At 37.7% G+C, this 20,610-nt stretch overlaps 1 protein-coding gene across 6 annotated transcripts in view; it reads left to right on the forward strand.

Moving 5' to 3' along the window:
- CPEB3 (cytoplasmic polyadenylation element binding protein 3) overlaps positions 1-20,610 on the forward strand; it is a 165,525-nt gene that overhangs the window by 26,016 nt on the left and 118,899 nt on the right. For 3 of the 6 annotated variants that reach the window (XM_039871733.1, XM_039871734.1, XM_039871731.1), the window contains exon 2: positions 3,502-4,550. In XM_039871733.1, the coding sequence (XP_039727667.1) occupies positions 3,513-4,550 (1,038 nt within the window). In that variant the 5' untranslated portion in view covers positions 3,502-3,512. Of the gene's footprint in view, positions 1-5; positions 746-3,156; positions 3,290-3,501; positions 4,551-20,610 lie in introns of those variants that run through there. The other 3 variants (XM_039871730.1, XM_039871735.1, XM_039871732.1) reach the window with 2 other exon arrangements.

A 20,610-nucleotide genomic window follows, 5' to 3' on the forward strand; every position in this document is an offset into this window, starting at 1 on the left:
ATAAGGAGGTGAATTGATGCAGAGCATATCAGATAAAATATTAAAATAAGTAATTCATACCTTCGTTGAAAACTCAAATACAAAGAAATCTTGGTGGATGTCAAAAATTTATGACTAAACCTATTTTTATCTGACCTCCAAGGTTAATATCACATTTAATATTAAGATATTTTTCATTCTATCATTCTAACAAATATTAAAAATGTTACATATGGTCAGATTTTAAGTATTCTTCCCTGGTAGTTCCCCTCCTTTTTTTTACCCCTCCCCACCCCAGTCTCTTTTGCTCTGGTGTGGTTCCTATTGCTGGCTACGCAGTCATTGCCATTCTAATACCATTTAAGGTAGCTCTGCTGGGTTTGTGTATTTTGAGCCATACAATCTAGTTTCTCTTTTAACCTGGCTTCCTAAATCAAGTTGACAAACCATTTTAATTTTCCCCTTTCTCATTTCAACCACTCGTGATTTAGATTAGTTAGGAAGATACAATGTAATCCGGGTACAATCTCTTCCCCTTGGGATCAGTGTTTGAGAGGCTTCCTCGTTTTCTGGCCGAACGTGCTTAAGTCAGGCAGAGTACCTTGTGAAGGACTTCAGCCCCCACAGTTCCCGGTGTGCGCATGCCCTCTCTTCTTACAGTTGTCAAAGTGCTTTTGCCGAGCGGTCACATAATCAACCCGAAAGAAGAAAATAAATACTATACACTTTTTAATTTTATCGATCCTTAAAAACTGGACACTCAAAGGTAACTGCTACTAAGAATTTGTTACTTGAGATTGGGCGATTGCATGTAAAAGAAGATCTATTGTGTGTGTGGTGGGGGGAGGGGAAGGAGGTATCTATTTCTCGGACTTTGCTGTAAATAAGAAAAAAGAAAAAGGGAGAGAAAAAAAAAACCCTGAACCAATGAAACAAACAATATATAAGCAGTCACTAAAAGACTTTGCATATTAACTTTGAAATGTTATCTGAATCTGTTGCTTACCTTTTGTTTAAAGGGTCTTATTTATTAAAGATGGGTCTTGACCTTGACAGAGTGAATTTATGCAGAAAGTAAAATTTATATCCTTAAGAGAGTTGAGAAGAAAAATGAGTGTTCATGGTATGATAAAATTTAAAAATTCAACAAATATATAATATTAATTATAGCCTTTATAAAATATTCTGAGTCCAGCTTACTTTTTGGCTTTTTTTTTTTTTTTTTTTTTTGCTATAGTACAACATTATTTTTTCCACCAAGAGCATGTAGTTTAAACTGAAGGCATTAACAAAAAGCATCAGAAAAGCTGAGTGAGTGATCTTGAAATTATAATCAAATGCATATTTCAGCCATGATGATATGGCTATTGTAAAGACAATTCTAGCCCACTGGAAGCATCTCAAATCTCAGATTATAATGGTTTACTGCAGCACTGCTTAAACCAAGTATGAAAATGTTTCTTTCTATGACCATTTCCTTTAACAGCAATATAACTTAGTGTTGTGAATCAAAGCTTCGCTTGCCTCTTTGTGTCATATTTTTCAATACTGATCAAAGCCATTGTTTTAGACCAAAGGAACTGAGGAACATAAAATCAATCTTAAATAGGTTTTATTGGTAGTAACTGGCAATTTGTGATATGTATCATATTGGGTTGGGTTTTTTTTGGTGGGGGAGATAGCAGATAGGGGAGTAGAAAAGAGTAAGGTGGCTATGAAGCATTTCCTTGAGCCTCCTATTTTCTCTGTGTATGAAACTTTAAAATGAAACGTGAACCATTTTTAAGATAGTCTTTAATAAAATAGAACTACTTTAAATCCCATTTCTCAGTCTAACATATTTTGCATAACAGTTAAGATCGGTAGCATCTCCATTTTCCAAAACATTTATTTTACAACAGTTATTATCATGAGGATGTCCAAAGGCAGAGCTTCAGTATGTATTTGAATGCTCTGAGAACGATGCTTCTCCAAGTATCTGAGTTAATTAAGTAACTGCATTAAATATATTAATAACTTTGTTGCAATTATACTGAATCATCATCTAAAAATAATGTTTTATCATATGCCCCTTTAACATTTTAAGATATTTGTTTTCAGGGTCTCAGCACTGTGATATTAATATATTTAAAACAATTAAGATGTTCTAAGGAACAAATTAACTCGGTGATAACTATGTGTATGGAAATCTAGTTTTGAGTGATTCTATTTTCATCTTTGAATGAGAAAACAGGCAGTATGGTAGAGGTGAATATAGTCCTATGAGAAATGGAAAATACCATACACTCCTTATATGGCTAAATGAAGCAGTAATGACAATGCACTATAATTACAATGTATGAGAATTTGGGACTTTGTACTATGCTATTTTTAACCCTTTTGCTAGCATTTGGTAATTCAGGGTCTTCAAACCATAATCTTTCACTGCTAATACTAGTGATAAGAGAGTGGATTCTAAATTTGCCAAAGTCTTGTGACCAAGGCAGCAGCAGGAGGATTCAAAATGAAAATCTGGCAACCCCAGAATTATCTTGACTTTCTTCTTAAATCTCAGAGGGATTTTTAAAAAGCCCCACCCCATCTCACACTCAGTGTCTGTCAGACTGCTTTCCCCCTCCCCACACCTTAAACCTCAAATCCAAACAGAACATTTCTACACTCTGCAGAAATTCTGGGGCTCCTGCTGAGACCTGAACCACCGAGATGCCAAAAATTTCTTGTGCAGCAGAACTGGAGACAAGAAAATTAGAGAATAAGCAGAAAAACAGTAAACCTTAGAGTAACAAGAAGCAGGCATTTCCAAACATTTCAGTAGATTTTTTACCTCTTTAAAAACGGTGTTGTGTTTTTTTTCCCCTCTGTCTCCTAACAAAATGGAGTAGCTGCAGCTACTGGGAGGCCAGAGAATGATTGTGCAGCTGAGTCCTCCTCCTAACAAATGCCAAGGATTTTCTCCCTCGTGGTTGCTGCTGCTAAATGAAACAATTATCAACGCTAGAAGGCAGTTTGCTAATCAAGAGGGATAAGACTGCTGTTTCTTTTAAAGTGCCCGAATAGGGAAGGGGAAGAAAGGGTCGTGTGCTGTGTCTTTTTAACCTTGCTGAAGGACGCAGCAGTATTTATTGACGTATGCAAATAAATAGGGGAGGGTGGTGCTTGGGAAAAAACAGGAACCAGAATCAGTTTCTCATTGCAGGGTGAACGCTCTGAGTTCCGGTGAAGGGAAAAGAGACGTGGCGAAATTGCTGTCTTTCTGTCTTATAAGCACATCTCTCACTAATACAGAAAAGGAGCCAAGACATCAGAAAGGGTGAAGACGCTCTAACAGTATTTTTAGAGACCTTGCGTGAGCCCCCCCACCACAGCCCGACCTGTTCTTCTAAATGGGAGATTATGGATTTGCATTGCAATTGGCTAGTAGCGGTGGCACTGGATTTTCGCAAGTAAAACACCCGCCCGCTTCAGCAAGGGGCATTAACGATCACATTGACAATAACGCATCTCTCTTTTTTTCCGTTTCAGCTGCGCAAACCATGCAGGATGATTTACTGATGGACAAAAGCAAAACCCAGCCCCAGCCCCAGCAGCAGCGGCAGCAGCAGCAACAGCAGCAGCAGCAGCAGCAGCAGCAGCAGCCGCCCCAGCAGCCCCAGCCCGAGCCCAGCGCAGCCGAAGCCCCGTCCACGCCCCTCTCTTCAGAGACCCCCAAGCCGGAGGACAGCAGCGCAGTGCCGGCCCTCAGCCCCGCCGCGGCCTCGCCGGCCCCCAACGGCCCCGACAAAATGCAGATGGAATCGCCAATCCTGCCGGGCTTGAGTTTCCACCAGCCCCCTCAGCAGCCGCCGCCACCGCAGGAGCCCGCGGCGCCGGGTGCGTCGCTGTCGCCGTCCTTCGGTAGCACCTGGTCCACGGGCACCACAAACGCGGTGGAGGACAGCTTCTTTCAGGGGATCACCCCAGTCAACGGGACCATGCTCTTCCAGAACTTCCCGCACCACGTCAACCCAGTCTTTGGAGGCACCTTCTCCCCGCAGATCGGCCTGGCGCAGACCCAGCACCACCAGCAGCCGCCGCCGCCCGCGCCGCAGCCCGCGCAGCCGGCGCAGCCCCCTCAGGCGCAGCCCCCGCAGCAGCGCAGGTCGCCCGCCAGCCCCAGCCAGGCGCCGTACGCGCAGAGAAGCGCCGCTGCGGCTTACGGCCACCAGCCCATCATGACCAGCAAGCCGTCCTCGTCCTCGGCTGTAGCAGCTGCTGCGGCCGCGGCGGCCGCCTCGTCCGCCTCATCCAGCTGGAATACGCACCAGAGTGTGAACGCCGCCTGGAGCGCGCCGTCCAACCCGTGGGGCGGCCTGCAGGCGGGTCGGGACCCTCGCCGGGCGGTCGGTGTAGGAGTGGGCGTGGGCGTCGGGGTACCTTCACCACTCAACCCCATTTCCCCGCTCAAAAAGCCCTTCTCCAGCAATGTGATCGCACCACCCAAGTTCCCCCGCGCGGCCCCGCTCACCTCCAAGTCTTGGATGGAGGATAACGCTTTCCGGACCGATAATGGTAACAATCTGTTGCCATTTCAGGTAATGCTCTAGTGCACCTGCACTAGTCTTCCTTTTACCCCGCTTTCTTTGCCCCTTCCCTGCCTTTTAAACGTCGACTGATTTCTTTTAATTCTTTAAAACAGGCAGCTATGTCCGACTCCCTTGCCCCCTCCCAAAGCCTCCAGTTCACTGGGGCTGTTCCAGTACCCTGCACCAGGGTAGGAGAACATTGTGACTGCTTGAGGATTCGTATTTTTGCACCTGACACGGTGCAAAAGGGGCATTTTTCTTTTAGTTTATTTTTCCCTTAACCGTGCTTTTGGCTCTTGTTTTGACCTTCTTTGACAAGCAAAGCTGCAAGTGTGTGGCAGGGTGCCAGGCATAGTTCCACGATGAGGAGGCTGAGATTCCTGTCATTTTAGGTAGCTGCACATTTCAGGTTATGCAATTCTGGGCTCAGGGCGCCGCCTGAAAGCCGTCCACTCCTAAACCACCCTGGCCCTACTCTTGTAGAGGTTAACAGCCCTTGAGTGGTGCTATTTCAGACAGTTGCACACGCTCAATTAAACTAATGTGAACACATGTGTTTACATCTCACTAAGGTGCTGGCATCATTAATAGCAATCAGCATATTGCCCCTGCCGGGAAAATTATGAGTGTGAGATTCCAATAACTACCAGAACTCTATCAGGGACTGAGGTGGAAGAGTGAAAATTCTAGGAGTAACGCTTCCTCTGTTACCTAGAAGGACTTAGAAATTGTTTTTTTTCCAGAGGAAAGAGACAATAGGACACGACCTTCAGAGCCATATTGCAATGGAGTCTATTTGCTAGCTAGCACTGAAATATTTAAAGCTGCAGTGTCCTTCAGTTGGGTTATTTAAGAAGACAATGCAGATCAATTACACCATTTGAAACTGGGCAAAGCGAAAGTCTTGCAACTTTAATGAAAAATGAGCCTTGTGTCTTGGTGTTAAATGCCAGAGCAAAACCCAGGAAGTGCCCCAGACAAAAAGGTTGAATGGAGTGTCCTTATTCTGTTCTTGCTTTCTGATCGGGCCCACAGCCACATCAGTTGACAGTGTCCTGAACATCTTGAGTTGAAAAGGAGTGATGAGGGTGAGTGTTCACTGGGGGCTTTTGTTTTTGGGCAAACATTTATCTTTCACTTATAAATTGATTTGGCCCTAAGCTTCTAGGCTTAGTTAAAAAATAAAGGAAGGAGAGAGGAGGGCTTTGGATAAGACCTGATTTGCTTGGTCAAGGAAATGAAACAAATCCCTTGAGGATTGCTGAAAAATTGCAGAACTGACATTTGACACAGGTAGTTTGAAATATCAGGTGTAAAGAGACTTTATTTTAGGTCTCTTTACATTTCACATATGATGTTTGGTTGGCTCCCATCCCTGAAGGAGGAGATAGGGTTATTGAGAAGCACATGATTCTCTAGGCTAGAGCAAAGATTTTAAATCTTGATAGTTTAAGGGGGTCCATTAAACCTATAAATTGTGTGTATGAGAGTTTTTAATGAGTGAGAATTTTACCACGTTTTCATAGGGTCCTTTAGGAATGGAAGATTTTCATATTAATTTCTATTTCTTCTCATTCGAAAGTTTAATAAAACTAAGAGATAGAGATTTAGGGTTTAGGGTTTGAGAGCTGATGATGTAGACATTGGTTATCTTTTTCTAGGACTTGAATCTGAATACAACCAGCTTTTGATTAATTATCTTCAGAAATGGAGATTGGGGAGAGATTAAGTCCATAAAAATTTCCTAAAACTGATATTGGCAACTAGTGTGGGATTGCCAATTGTTTCTTAGCAAACCATTTACCAGCAATGCTAAAGAGAGCCGGATGGACTGGATTGAGTTTGGTCTTTTGTCTTTTCATCCCTGATCCTATTGACTATTGAGTAGGCAAAGATGGTGAAAAGATCTGTAAGAGAAGAGATTTGATTAAAAATTGAGCTTTATATATTTCACCATAGAAAGAATCACATGGACTTTGTCTCATTTCTTTTTCTTGCTTAAAATGGAGCTTCAGTGTTTTGAAGCAATATTAGAACCAGAGTAGAAGTGACTTGGTTATGTTTTGGCTCGGAATATTATCAGACTTGGTTTGTGTTTAAAAAACAAAACACCTTCAGTCTTGTGTACAGAATTTTACATGTTTGTGCATTTATTTAAATCATTTTTCTACATAAGAGAGAAAATAAGTAGACCTAATGACTTTTTAAAAAATTTGTTTCTTTTGACAAATAGGATTTTTTCTTTAAACTGAAGTTTTTTTCATACCAACTTTGTTCACAGACTCTTAGCTAAAAGGGGCTTTCAACAGTGATCTACTCTAATATATCTTAATATTAAAAAAAAAAAAAATCCATCCTCCTCCAGGCTCCCTAGGGCTGCGTCACTCTCTTTTGCCAACCAAAACAATAGATTTTTTGGAGCTTTGCTTCTGTGGTTTGTATTGTAAAAGCAATAACTGTTTTTGAAGGTGGTTTTTCAAATACACATGCTTCCTTACCCACTTCTCTCAATTCTAACAAAGTTGATTGGTTTCCTTGGGTTGCAGTGGCTGCTTCCTTAGGTATTACTTGTATCTAAAAGCCACTTGATTTCTATAAATAAGGAAACTGAGGTCCTGAGAGGTAGAGCGACATAACTTAGGTCCTAGAGCTTTGGCTTATTTTGTTGATGTGTGTTCTTAACTTTCCTGTAGCATTAGTGCTCTGAGATAGAATTCATTTTAAGTAAGGTTCTCTTTGGACTGCATTCAAAGAGACTTAGTTATGGAACTGTCTAGTGAGGTTCTCTATCTGGCCAATGCCTCTTAGTGAAGTACCTCCCACCAACAGAGCTCAATAACTTTGAGGCACTCCACCTGGGGAATTATACATATACGTCATTCTATATTTATATAAGACAGAAACACCTAGGCATGTAAAAGGACTACAGCAGAGATGTTTTCTGTATGTAATGAATTGGGTTTAAACTCCAGAGGAGTTTAGAAGGGGCTTCTGAGAGCACCTATTCCACCACTCTATGCTGCTCATTTTCCAGAGGAGGAAATTGAAGTCCCAATATGTGAAATGACTTGCCCAAGTTCAGGTGGGTAGTTGCTGTCAGAAGCAGGCTTTGGAGGCAGATTGCCTAGGTTCACATCTCAACTCTGCCAATTACTGGCTTCATAATCTTGAGCAATTTATGTATACATGTTGACCGTCAATTTCTTCATCTGTAAAATGGGAATAATAATATTCCTTGCTTCATACAAGTCCAAATGAGAAACTGCATATAAAGTGCTTAGAACAGTGTTTGGCCCGTTGTAAAGTATCACAGAAATGTTGGATTACAATTATTGTTATTATAACAATGACCAGAGGCTCTACATGACCTTATTGCAGTATGGATTACTGATTTTTTTCACACAGTACAATCTAAATAACCCCAGACTTCTTCTATGTATTGTCGCTTAGCCTTTTTTTCTGTCTGAAGGGACCCTCTGGTTACTATAACAGTGTGGCAAACCACTATTTACGTATGGGCCAGGCCTTGTGCTGAGCACTTTGCATGTAGTTTCTCACTGGAACTCCTTTGTGGTATAGGACTATTATTATCCTCATTATACTGACAAATTGAGGGTTAGTGCATTTACGTTATTTGCTGAAGCTCATAGCCAATAACTGGCTGAGTTGGGATTTGAACCCAGGCACTCTGCCCTCCAAGCCAGAATAGACATATAATACCTTGGCTAAGATACTTCCAGGATGTCATTTAACAGTGCAGTGTAGAAGCAGGAGGCTGGGCTGAATCTTTATAATATACCCTGATAATTGTATTTAAAAAAAATTTTGTACTGATAGAAATGTGGGAAGAAAAATATAATGCCTGTACATATACCACTACTTGGATTCGACAGTAGTCAATATTTTCCCCTATTTACTTATTTACTTAATTTACGTAGTTTTGAATATTGTATTTTTGGGAAAATTTTCAAATTATGTTCTGCTTTCTGCCTGCATTTCTGCCTTTATCCCTCCCCTCTTTCCCTACCTCAAATTGAAAGTGACTATATAGATTTTATATTTTCTGGCACAAGTCTAATTAAATGTAATTTAGTGTTAATTTTGTTGGTGAGTTATCTTTAACAGAAGAAGAAATTCCTTACATGAATTCATGGGAATATAAGTTATTTAAAAAATAAATATGCCTATTTATAGTATATTTTGAAGAAACAGTATTTTTCAACTAGTCCATGTTCTTTTTTTAAAAAATATTTTTTCAAGAAGTAATATAAATTTTCTAGCTTATGCTTGCTTTTCAATAAGAATAGTATGACCTAGATTTAAAACTGGAGGCTCTTCTATAGTTAATTTCTTAACTACTGCTCTAATGCAAAACTACTTAAGGTCCACTCAACCCCACAGACTGTTTTAGAATGTATTATGGCGTGTGGTTAATGTGAATTCCAGAAAAACCACATTATCTATATTCTATTTAAAAGACGGGGTGGTTAGGAAATATTAGAAGGTTTTCTGTGCTACTGAAAACATTAACCTAATAATATAAACTGTATACTTCAAAATTGTGTGTTAAAAAGTAGTTAACTTTAAACTCTTTATGACATTGCAGTGAGTTGACACAAAAGTGCTCTCTCAGAAATATAATGTTTTTAGATATCCTCTAAGACACAATTTTCTACTAAATAGCTTTTTCCTTTGGTTGGTCTATTTTTCTGTCTTTCAGGGGCTACATAAGGCTTACTGCTTATCCATTTGGAACTTGTTTTTGCTCAGGTAGTTTTTGTAGAGTTTTGATCTACTAATGTCAAAAGATGATGGCTTTGTTTATTACAATATGAAAAGTTTGATTAAGCCATGTAGATTTTACTGAGGAAAGAGGTGGAAGAAATATTGAGTAGTGGACAGCTGATAAGGAAGGAGGATTGGACACTGGTCGAAGCCTCAATTCTGTCCTGGTGATTGGGGTCAAGTGATTAATCCAATGATTCTTTTTCCCGGTCTGTAAAAATGGAGAGATAGAACCTATCTTCTGGGTTTGCTGTATGAGAGAATGTGTACAAAGTGTTCAGAAAAATTAGATACAGTTATGGCTTTTAAAATGCCTGCTTAACTACCGGTTAAGTTGTCCCTCAGTATCCATAGGGGATTGGTTCCAAGAACCCCTGTGGATGCAAAACTCCACAGATACTCAAGACCTTTCTATAAAATGGCATGGAACAAAGCATACAGTTGGCCCTCCACATCCATGGATTCTGAAAGGCAGATAGAAAATACCATTCTCAATCCTTGGTTGGTTGAATTTGCGGATGTGGAACCTATGGATACAGAGAGTCAACTGTGTAGTCAGAGTTAATAGAGGAAATGTTGTGATCAGTAGTCCAGAGTTAAACTGTAGTTCATGGTATCTGGAAGTGTGTCCAGCAGGGATGGAAGAGCAGTGAAAGGCTCTTTGTGTGTTGTAGTGACTGCTTGTCCTAGAAAACGAGTCATGGTGCTCTGAGGGTTAGAGAGTATAGGCTTATGTTATAAGGATGGTGTACATTTGTAAATACCTGCTTCTGCTTATGTCTAACTCAACAATGCAAGTTTAAGAATTTTCCTTGCTCTATGAACATTCTCATTGGTGATGGGACAAATGCTTAAATTCTTAATTTCTGGAATGCTACAAGGGTTGATTTGGGTAGTCGTATAGCTACAAAAGTTCTAATGTGAAGTTTCTTATTACTACTACCCTGAAGACCATGCCTGGCTCTCTGTAGGGGTCAGTGTAGTTGTCAGAGATAGAATTCAATATAGAGCCCCTAATTTGGGAGTTAGGATCTTGAGAGTTGAGAAATATAGCCACAGCATCAAAAGTGCTTTCCCAGGGAGATTGCTGTGCTTGCATCAGTACTCATCCTTATAAGGAATTTCCACAGATGGACCTTATATCTTTTTCTGTGGGGTTCTGTTGTGCTTTGGTTCTACTACATTTAGTTTTCATGTCTTTTAGTGTTCTCTACAGGTGCTGGGCATATAAACTTCTTAATGTGAAACCATTCTAATAATTGCATTTTGAGTTAACTTACAATAGAAAAGTATCAGTGAATTAAAATAGAACAGTAAATTAGCATCTTGGAATCAAGCCTACTTTTCTCTCTCCAGAAGCACTATTATATAATTCTCAGAAATAATAAATATATGATATGAATCCTTGTCAGCAGACTTTAGAGTAGAACAGAAATGGGCACCAAACAGCCTTTATATCATTTGAAGCGATCATAGAATTAATGTACATGAAGGGAAGGAAACATTGTGTACTGATTTTGTATGCATAAGACTGTCATACAGCCAAATATCTTCATTTCTCAAACATTGAAACTGTCCAAAGTCAGGATCAAGTACAAGAGTTAAAAATAATTCCCTATCTTTAGTTAATCAGTACAGTTAATTAAATGGTCATGCTACCAAATGAACCAGCATCTAGAAGTTCATGGGCACCTGACACTTAATAGGTGCTCATTAAATGAATGAATAAACATTTAAACACAAGTTGTTATAGCTTTGCCTTTCTACAATACAGTATATTTAACATTTTGTGACAGATTCTTCATTATAGCATTTCTCTACAAGATATACATAGTATATAGAAACAGGTGAATGTACAGAATGTCATCAAGGACATCTTCAGTTTGTAAAAATAGAAAATATTATCTGTGTTCCCAGACTTTATGGCTATCTCACAATTTCTGTGTTGTGACTCTGTATTTGTAAGTTTGGTATGCCAAGAAGTAAGCAGGATTCTTGCTTTGATATAAAAATTTTTGGCAGCCAATAGATGGGAACATGAGCTTACATCTTAGAGTTAAATTTTTCTTTACTTCTTCACTATTAATCAACTCATTCTTATGAGTTAATTTACCTTGTCATGATGATCTGTTTTGCCCATGACTTCCCAAATCAAATTATTAATATTAGAATGAGGGTCAGAATAATTCTGACTATAGCACTTAAAATTATTAAGGAGAGAATTCTTTGGTCTAAGAGGTTGATGAAGGATAGGTTATAGTAGACCCATTCAGCCAGCCATTCATATGAGGAATGTGAGATTGGAAAGCAGAGATGTAAAGGGCAAAAGACTTTCTAAAATATATTATAGGGTTTGGGGACTGATTAGGGATTGAAATACTTCAGAGGAAACATTTTAGTGATCTGACAATCTAACCCCCTACTCAAAGTCCAGGAGACCTAGTTCTTAGGTTTCAGATAAGCAGCAATTAAAAAGGACAAGGAGTAAATGTATCCAGAAGCATCTCTCTTTTGCAATCTGCTGTGGAAAATTTCCTTTCCTCTTTTGAACTAGAGAAGTATAACCTAGATATGCAAGGTATTAAAAATAGTGAAGACTAGTAAAGTTTACGAGATTGTGGGGAAAGGCTGAGAGACGATTTTTGGATCATAAGTCTGTTTTTATGTGTTTGCACTTAATATTCAACTGTTTGCCACACTGTTTTTAAAAACAGTTGTAATCAATTTTAGAATCCCAAGTTCAGATAAATAGTTAAGGATAGCATATGCAGTCTCTTTCTTAACCATATATCTACTGCAGAATTCTCTGATCAAAGGGATGAGATTTACATTGTTAAGTTTCTTTTGGCATCTTCACTCAAGGTCATAATCCATGTAGTTCAGCTTTTGGATTTTGTATTATTTTTGACATCCTTCCCCAAATAGATACAGTTAACAAATACAGGGGACTCTGCGTGCCAAGTACTGGCCTTACCCTCTTCACATAAAATTCTTTCTTAATCCTTACATGTTTTTGCAAACTAGGAATTATCATCGTAATTGAGAGTCGGATAATATTACCTGAATAATAAGGTGACAGAGTAGAAATGGAAACTTAGGTATTTTGATTCCATGTCCAGTTCTTCCATTTTACTACATCTGCCTGCTTATTATCGTGTTACTTACCATCTTTCCATATACTTTTGATGTTGCACTCTTTTCGCAGATCTTCCCTGGTTCCCCTCATCCCACATTTTCTTTATACTATTCGTCACTCTCTGAAATGAGCTGGTTTATTTTGTTTTGTTTCCCTGATAGAAAGTAGGCTCCACAAGAACAAGGATCTTTTTTTTTTAGCTTTTTAAATTTTTAAATTTTTTTATTTTTAAGCGTGGCAACCCTTGATTGACCTCACAGAATACAAGGACCTTGTCAACTTACAATCCCTTATTTTTAAAATTTTTTACGCCTACAGCACCTGGTCTTCCTAGGTGGTCTCCCACCCAAGTACTAACCAGGTCCAACCCTGCTTAGCTTCTGAGATCAGATGGGATTGGGCTTGTTCTGTATGTCTATGGCATGGCTATAAACAAGGATCTTTTCACTGCAGTGTTCTCAGAGGTGACAGTACCTGGGATATTTTAGGCACATGGTAAATATTTTTTGAATGTGTTAATGATTTACATGTACAAATGATTGATTAGGCATTTATTGGTCATTTGCATGTAGCTAGCTATATAAGAATAATTTCTTTTATGAACATTTAACCGTCCTCTACCAGAGGTCAGGCACTAGGGATTAAAGCTGAACTGTAGATATCCTGTCTTCACACAGCTCCTTGACAAACATGAATTAAAATATAGGATGTTAAGGTTTCTAATAGTGTGTAATATACACAACAATGAGCGTATGTACTTGAATCAGAGGAATGATTAAGTGTGTGTGTGTGTGTGTGTGTGTTGGAGTGGTGGGGGTAAGTCTCTTGGAAAGCTGTCACAGTTTAAAATACTTTCAAAGTTTTTTCTGATTTTAAAATTAATACAAGTTCACTATTTAAAATTTGGGGGAAACATTTTCTCATAATTCTGTTACCCAGAGATAAGTGTTCTTAATGTTTTGGTGCATTTTCTGCCAATTATTTCTCTTGTATGTGTATGTATAATGTATTTTATATGGTTGAGATAATTCTTGGTAACAGTGATATAGCCATATTTTTTATATTTTCATATCATTAAATTTATAAACATTTTTATTATTATATAGTGTTTCATCACAGGAATCTATTCTAATTTAACAAATTATTTCTATATTTGGAGGATTTAGGTTGTTTTCAGGTTTTAACTACTAAACACAATGCCGTCATAAACATCTTTGGCCATTTCAAAGCTTTATTTAGAGCTAAATAGGCAGACCAGGGGATGGCAGTAAGGGTTGCAGCAAAGATTTGTTTTAAGCACAGGGAACAGCAGGTACATAGGTAGGAAACAACATGGTGTGCTGAGAGAGCAGGAGATTGAGGGTAGGAGTTAGGCAAATGGGAGATAAGGCTTGAGAAGTAGTTAGGGGCTAGATCACAAAGGACATTCCAGCATTCTGTGCCTTCAACTTTGTCCAATAGGGACATTGAAGGATTTTTAAGCTAAGGAAGGTAGCCATTATAAGGCTTTTAAGTTGGTGAGTGAAGTGATCATATCTTGTTTCAGAAAGATTATTCTGGGATATTGTCAGGAACCAAACACAGGCAGGGAAACCATATAACATGTAGGGACCTAAAGTAATTGGGAGGAAGGGACAGAATTGGAAATAAATTAGGAGGCTGAGTGGAAGAACTGGTGATTGCTTGAATGTGGGGAATAAAGGAGAAAGAAGAGTTTAGAATGACTCCCAAGTTTTGGTTTAGGCGGCTAAGGAAAATGATTAAGAGGGGAAAATGCTTAATAGTGGCAGATTAGAATTTTCATGACTCATAAAGCAGGTGGTTTTAGAGTAGAGGAACTTCAGGAAGGAAAGCTGTGTGATGGGAATATTTGAGCAAGTGATTTGACATCTCTTATCCCCCTATGCTTTTGTGTGACTCTTAATGTGTGGGAAGGAAAACTTTATTAAGATAGATTACTTTGTGGACTAGTTATTAGAACACTAAATCTGAAAGGAGAAATAACTACCATTCTAAGTCAAGAGCTTTTCCTGATTTTAGCTTGATTTATTTTTTATTGTACCCTGAGAATTGGAGTATATGTTAGCTGATTAGTCATCTTGTTTATGGGTTATAGCCTGACATCGCAAAGAACTATAAGGAATTGCTAATGAGTTAATCATGGGAGAGAATCACAGGCAATAAGAGAAATGAAAGCTGGCATCCTTTATTATTTAAACTGAATAAATGCACTTGAGAGTTTGGTAGATGTTATTAGCCAGTCTAAAATATCATTAATAAGGTCTAAGCAAAGTTGAGATTAGACCTTACGGAATTTAGTTCTGGTGTACTAATACAATGCTTAATTTTTTTAATGGGTGTAAACACGTTGAAACGTTTGAAGCTTATGATTCATAGAGCCACAAGGAGATGAACTTTGTGCGTAGAGGAGAGAGGAAATAGGGACAGGCATAAGTACCACCAGAATTATATGTTGTTTTTCCATTTGTCTTACTAAGGAGAGAGGTGGGCTATAACATTCTTTAAATTTCCAAAGGACTCCATAACTCAAAAACAATTAAGAATCATAGGAGTAAAAGCACTGCTACATGGCACCCAATAAACCTTTAAAAGATTTTAAAAACTTAGGTATCTCAAAAAATTTTTCTTTCTCCCTCTTCATAGCTGAGGAAAATTCTGCCTAATTTTGATTTGGGAACTTTCTTAATAAAAGGGACTAACTCCTCTTATATATAGCTTTTTCTAGAGCATTCAAAGTACTTTAAATCATACAAATAATTCTTTTGGCATTAATTTCCTTGGTTTACATATATTACATTAAGTCACATAATTACAATAATATTAGCATTAAAAAACTATGCGGACAAACCTACCATCTCTAGATAGGCTTGTAGCTCATCTGGTAGGGCAGAAGTTTATGGATTTATTGGTCACAGATCACAGGTGTTAAGTGTACTATGGGCATTTTTTTTTTTTTTTTACAATGATGATGGAACTCATGGGTTAATCTGAAAAATCAATTAAGCAAAAGCTTCAAATATAGTAAATGCTTATATATTTGAATAATTAAATGGACTAGGAAGTTTTGATTCAAGAGAGAAATGTTGTTTCATTTCTGGTATAGAAGGTATAACTTAGGCACTGCTTTTCAGAAATTGCTAATATACAAAATGACTTTCTTCAGAGGAACAGTTCCACTTTCCCATTCACTTCTTTGTTATTGCTACTCCCTTAGAAAGTCCATTTCTATTATTGTAACCTAGTGACGAGATTAGGGAGTAGAATTGGGGTAGAGGTAGAAGTAGGAGGTTTGTGCGATAGAAGGGCAGTTGTCCTAGATCTCAATGACAGATGGCAACTCAAGGAGAGAAGTGCACCAGACCTTAAGATTTTCACATAGAAACAATGTTGGCTACATGAGGTAGGTTCTTTGTTTAGCTTTGTAACCAATTAACTACTTATGGGCTAGTGTCTAACCATCATTTCTTACTTAGTTTCTACTGGTAAAGAGCCATTTGAACAACAGAACATTTTGGAATACAATTTGTTTAAGATGTATGACATCAAGACCTGGTAAGAACAATTGACCAAATTTGCCAGTTCTGAACTCTTTTTCAGCAGCATGTTCTGCATATATCTAAGTTAAAACAGAAAGACCCCAGTTTATTTGGGGTTGTTTTTTAATATGACAGTTTATATTGAAGCTTTAACAGGCACCTCTTTGTCACCATGCTCATTCAAAGAGTAAATATTATCTAGAGGAAAAATAAAAAGCCTTTATTATTTAAATATGTGTAATGACAGTATTAAATGGTTGAATCTGCTTAAAAAATAGTTGACCTTTAAGTTGCAAAAACAATCTAAATACTTTGAACCATTTTATAATACTGATGAAACATTGTTTTGCAACGTTTATCAAATTAAACTATGCTCATTTTAAGCAGAATAAAGGCAGACTAATTGTGTGAATGCTCTAGGCTGTTGCAAAGTAAAACTTTGGTGAATGGAAAATTTTGAGCTCTACTTTCAAAGGCATTATAAATTTAGCATTTTAGAAGATTTGGGACTAGGCGGGGAGATTGATTTTATCATATTTTGACCTTGAATTATTCAACATTCTGAAGATATGAGCTTACTGAAGGTAGCAAAATTGTTTAGTTAACATTTTAGAACTTACTGCCTACTTCCTACCTATTTGCCAGTGTAGATGATTCTATTTGACCTATCAACTTTGGTGTGATCTAGCATTGAAATGTTATTTCAGAGTAGCTATTTTAAAGTTGGTGATTCATGCAGGTATAACACAAAATTTTCATTTTAAAATACAATGTGATATTTGATATTCTAATTTAGGACTAGATTCTGTTAAATGTGAAACATAGAGGCTCAAAGGAAACTAGAGCTTAATGTCAAAAAATGCAAGACCTAGAGTGAGGAGGAAAGGAAGAAAATGATAACGAATATATTTCTTCACACTGAGAGATATAATGGAGGACTGAAGCCGACAAGGGAGTTGGAGTGACACATTCTGTTAGAGGGACATAAATAATAGAGAATATATTGAATACTGAGACATCAAAGGACATTGAAAGACAGTGAAGATTTCAACGAAGAGGACAAGGCTAGGTAAAAGGATGCTTCAGCTTTTGTTACAATAATTAAATATTCAAAAAGGCAGCCATTTTATCCTGTCCAGGAAGTTGAGTAATTGCCCATTTTATATTCCAGTTTTATGCAAGCAAGCCAGAGGCAAGAAAGCTGACATCAGAGATTTATATTAAGTTTCTTCTAGAGAATGTTATAAGCAAGTTCAAAACCCAATATTAATCTCCTGTGGCATAATCATAATATTCATGATGCCTCTAAGACACTTCACATTTGTTTTAAACCATCAAAGACAAACCATGTGATCAGCATAATTTGCATTGTGTATATTATTAATGATCCATTCTGATGACCTCTCATAGTAGTGTTGTAAGAAGACAACCTACGTAGAAGAGATCTGTTCTGCAGATCTATGTTATATAGAAAGCTATAGAAACCATCTACGGTGTGCAAAATTCTCATATAGTCTTTATGTATGTTCTCTTTATTGTATTATAAATCTATAGAAATTCACATGTATTATAGATGGCAATGCAGTTAACTGGAGTTTGATTTCACTAAGTATTTATAAGGTACATACTGTGTTCTTGGGCATGTGTTAAGTATTGTGGATGACACAAATTATCTTCCTTAGGAACTAAAAATAACATGTAATAGGGCATTATATGAAAGTAAGTACCAGATTGTGTAATGTGTTAGTTGACATGAATGGTCAAGGAGAGGCAAGAATAATTTGGCCTAGAATGGGTAGGAAAAAAGTGAAAGAGAGGGTCCCTGTAGCTTCATATTGAGGGATAGGATTTGGCTAGGTAAAATGGGAATCCAAAATAAGGAAAGAAAAATGAGTGGTAAGTAGGGTTATTGAACAGACCCTCCCTGGCTAGAGCAAGGGACTTTTAGGTCTTACTGGGGATAAGGATAGATTGGTTGTTTCTTAGGATTAAAAAAATAATTTTTTTTTATTACTAGATTCCACTTCATTTTAAAAAAAGCATTTAAGATGCCTTTGTACATACTATACTGCAAGAGAACATAGATTAGAAGTATGTGAGAAAAATGAAATGTAAAATAAGAGGATGCAAAATGGTGTCCAGAATTCGACTAATACTGACGATGCTTATTGTGATAGTGACAGTCTTGAATATCTGGTTTAGGAATGTGGACTCTTCTACAGACAGTGGGAACCCTGAACGACTAAGATTAGAGCAGTGACACAGTAAAAAATATATATGTTTCGAAAGACCAGACTTGTGGATTGGAGAAGTGTGTGCGCCTCCCACAGTGCAGCCTGGTGGCAGGAGGCTGGTGAGAAGGCATGATAGTTATCTTAGGTTTAGCACAAATCTAGGAAGGTATAACTTTAAGAAACCTTACAAAAGAAAGTATGTCAGGAGTCCTGACTGATGGAGTAGAGGATACGAAGGATAATTGCATAATTGTTTAGAGCTGTTACGCTTAAAACAGTATCTACTTTTAGGCTTTTTTCTCCATCTTTCTTTCTCTCCATGGCTTTGCCCCAGCTTATACTTGCTGACACTATGTTTCTCACACCATTCTCCATGGAAGTTCCTATCCATTATAAGGTTTGAGGGAGAAGAGAGGAGGATGGTCTTTCCTGATTCTGTCTTTAGCACTTCCAGTCCATCAAACTGCTGCCTTCTCTCCGAATTTTATCATTTGGAGCTCTAGAAGTCAAAATTGTTACCTGTTCTCATTCTTACACACTGCTAAAGATATTTCTGATTCTTGAATCCCTGTCCCCATAATAGGTGAGCGGCTACAAGTAAAAATGAGCAGCAGACATGCACTAAAAGTGGGGGAGGTAAGGTTAGGCCCTGGGAGTGAATGAGAGCATCTCTTTATGCTATAGTGTTCCCTTAATAACCACTATTGCTCTTCTTCCATAGAATTCACCAGAGGGTCATCTTATCTATTCAACAATTTATGTTGTCTCACCATGGATAGTATATTTGCAGGTAGGCTGTTCCTACCTGCAAATATACTATCCATGGTGAGACAACATAAATTGTTGAATAGATAAGAAGTAATTTTTTGCATTAAAAGACATACCCACATCATCTCTCTTTTAAGGATATACACAAACATGTACATGCACCGTGTATACAGTCTGAGCATGAGATATTTTGAGTGAACTATGTCATTGTGAAGCGATATTAAAAGTTAAAATTCTCTTTGATTTTGGAATACTGTTTTGTCAGTAATCATTCATAATCATATTCTGACTTTGAGTTTTCATTGATGGTGGACAAAGACTTAATTTAGAATGCTGAAAATCAAAATAAAGCTGCCAAAGTTGCAAAATTGATTGTCATCATATTGATAAATCAAGTAGATGTGTTACTGTTTAGATGTTGCCGCAGTGATTTTTGTCATCAATATATAGTTCCCAAGTGAGGAAAGTTTTTATTCTGATATTCTATAGTTAGGTTGCCATAGGATTTGGAGAATATCTGATGTCTATGTTTATTAAAAAAATCTTTTACTGATGTGAAGAACACTGGGAAAGTTGAAGGAATTGGTTAAAATAAGCTTGGGTGAAATGGGTCACTACTTTGGAGTAAGCGAAAATATTTTTTGTGTTGTTTGAGATTAATGTGTGTGCAATGGTGAAAAGTTGAGAATTGAATCATATGTTTAGTGATTTAGGGATAAATTTAGCTTTTCATAAATATGGCCTATTTAAGTTGCTGTAATTCTGGAGTTTAAGTGTGGCCATTGATTGGAATAAAAATGGCAGGGTGTAATTTACTCTGTAATGGGGAAGCTTGGTGGACTTCAGCTAATGTGCCACATTATAATCAACTCTAGACTAGGGGGTTTACCCTGGCTGTTGGGCTTTAAAATGGTGTTCCCGAAACAAAAGTAGTAGAAATGGTCACAATTGTTTTGTGTGTCCCCTAAAACCTTACCCAGTGCTACTTTAAAGACCCAGTCAGGAGTTAGATACCAAATCATGAAAATAGTAAGGGTTCTACAAAGTCTGAAAATTTAGATGTTTTTTTAGTCTGTTTATAAGACTAAGAAACCTCAATGACACTGATATATTATTCCTCTTGTTTCTAACTTAATGTTATCTTCTCCTACTCTGTCATAGAAGGAACCTTAGGGCCCACATGATTAGCTCTTTCACTCTTCCAAAATAAGGCAGACTGCTACAAGTATGGATTTAAATTTAGATGATTTAAACCACTAGACAGAACAATTTATATATAATTACTTTTTTCTAACTGTTCCTCTTTGTTGTGCATCCTTAACACAACTTAACTTCATTGTATAACTCTAATTCATTGACTTTGTCAAAGTGCTATATGAAGACCCCTGTTGGGAAACCCGTTAATTGTACAAAGCTGGGTTTCCTAAACTTTCTGGGTAACCACCACCTTAACAGTTTCAGAAGGTTCTTAGAAGAGGGGTGGGTGGGGAGTTGGAGTACTTAGAGTTTTGAAGGCTGAGCTTAGTCATATAGGATGGTTTTAGGGTAGAAATTACTAAGCACAGTTGGGCAAGGATTGGTCAAATTTG

The sequence above is a fragment of the Pteropus medius genome, unplaced genomic scaffold (assembly GCF_902729225.1).
Source record: "Pteropus medius unplaced genomic scaffold, Ma_sr-lr_union100, whole genome shotgun sequence".
Lineage (NCBI taxonomy): Eukaryota > Metazoa > Chordata > Mammalia > Chiroptera > Pteropodidae > Pteropus > Pteropus medius.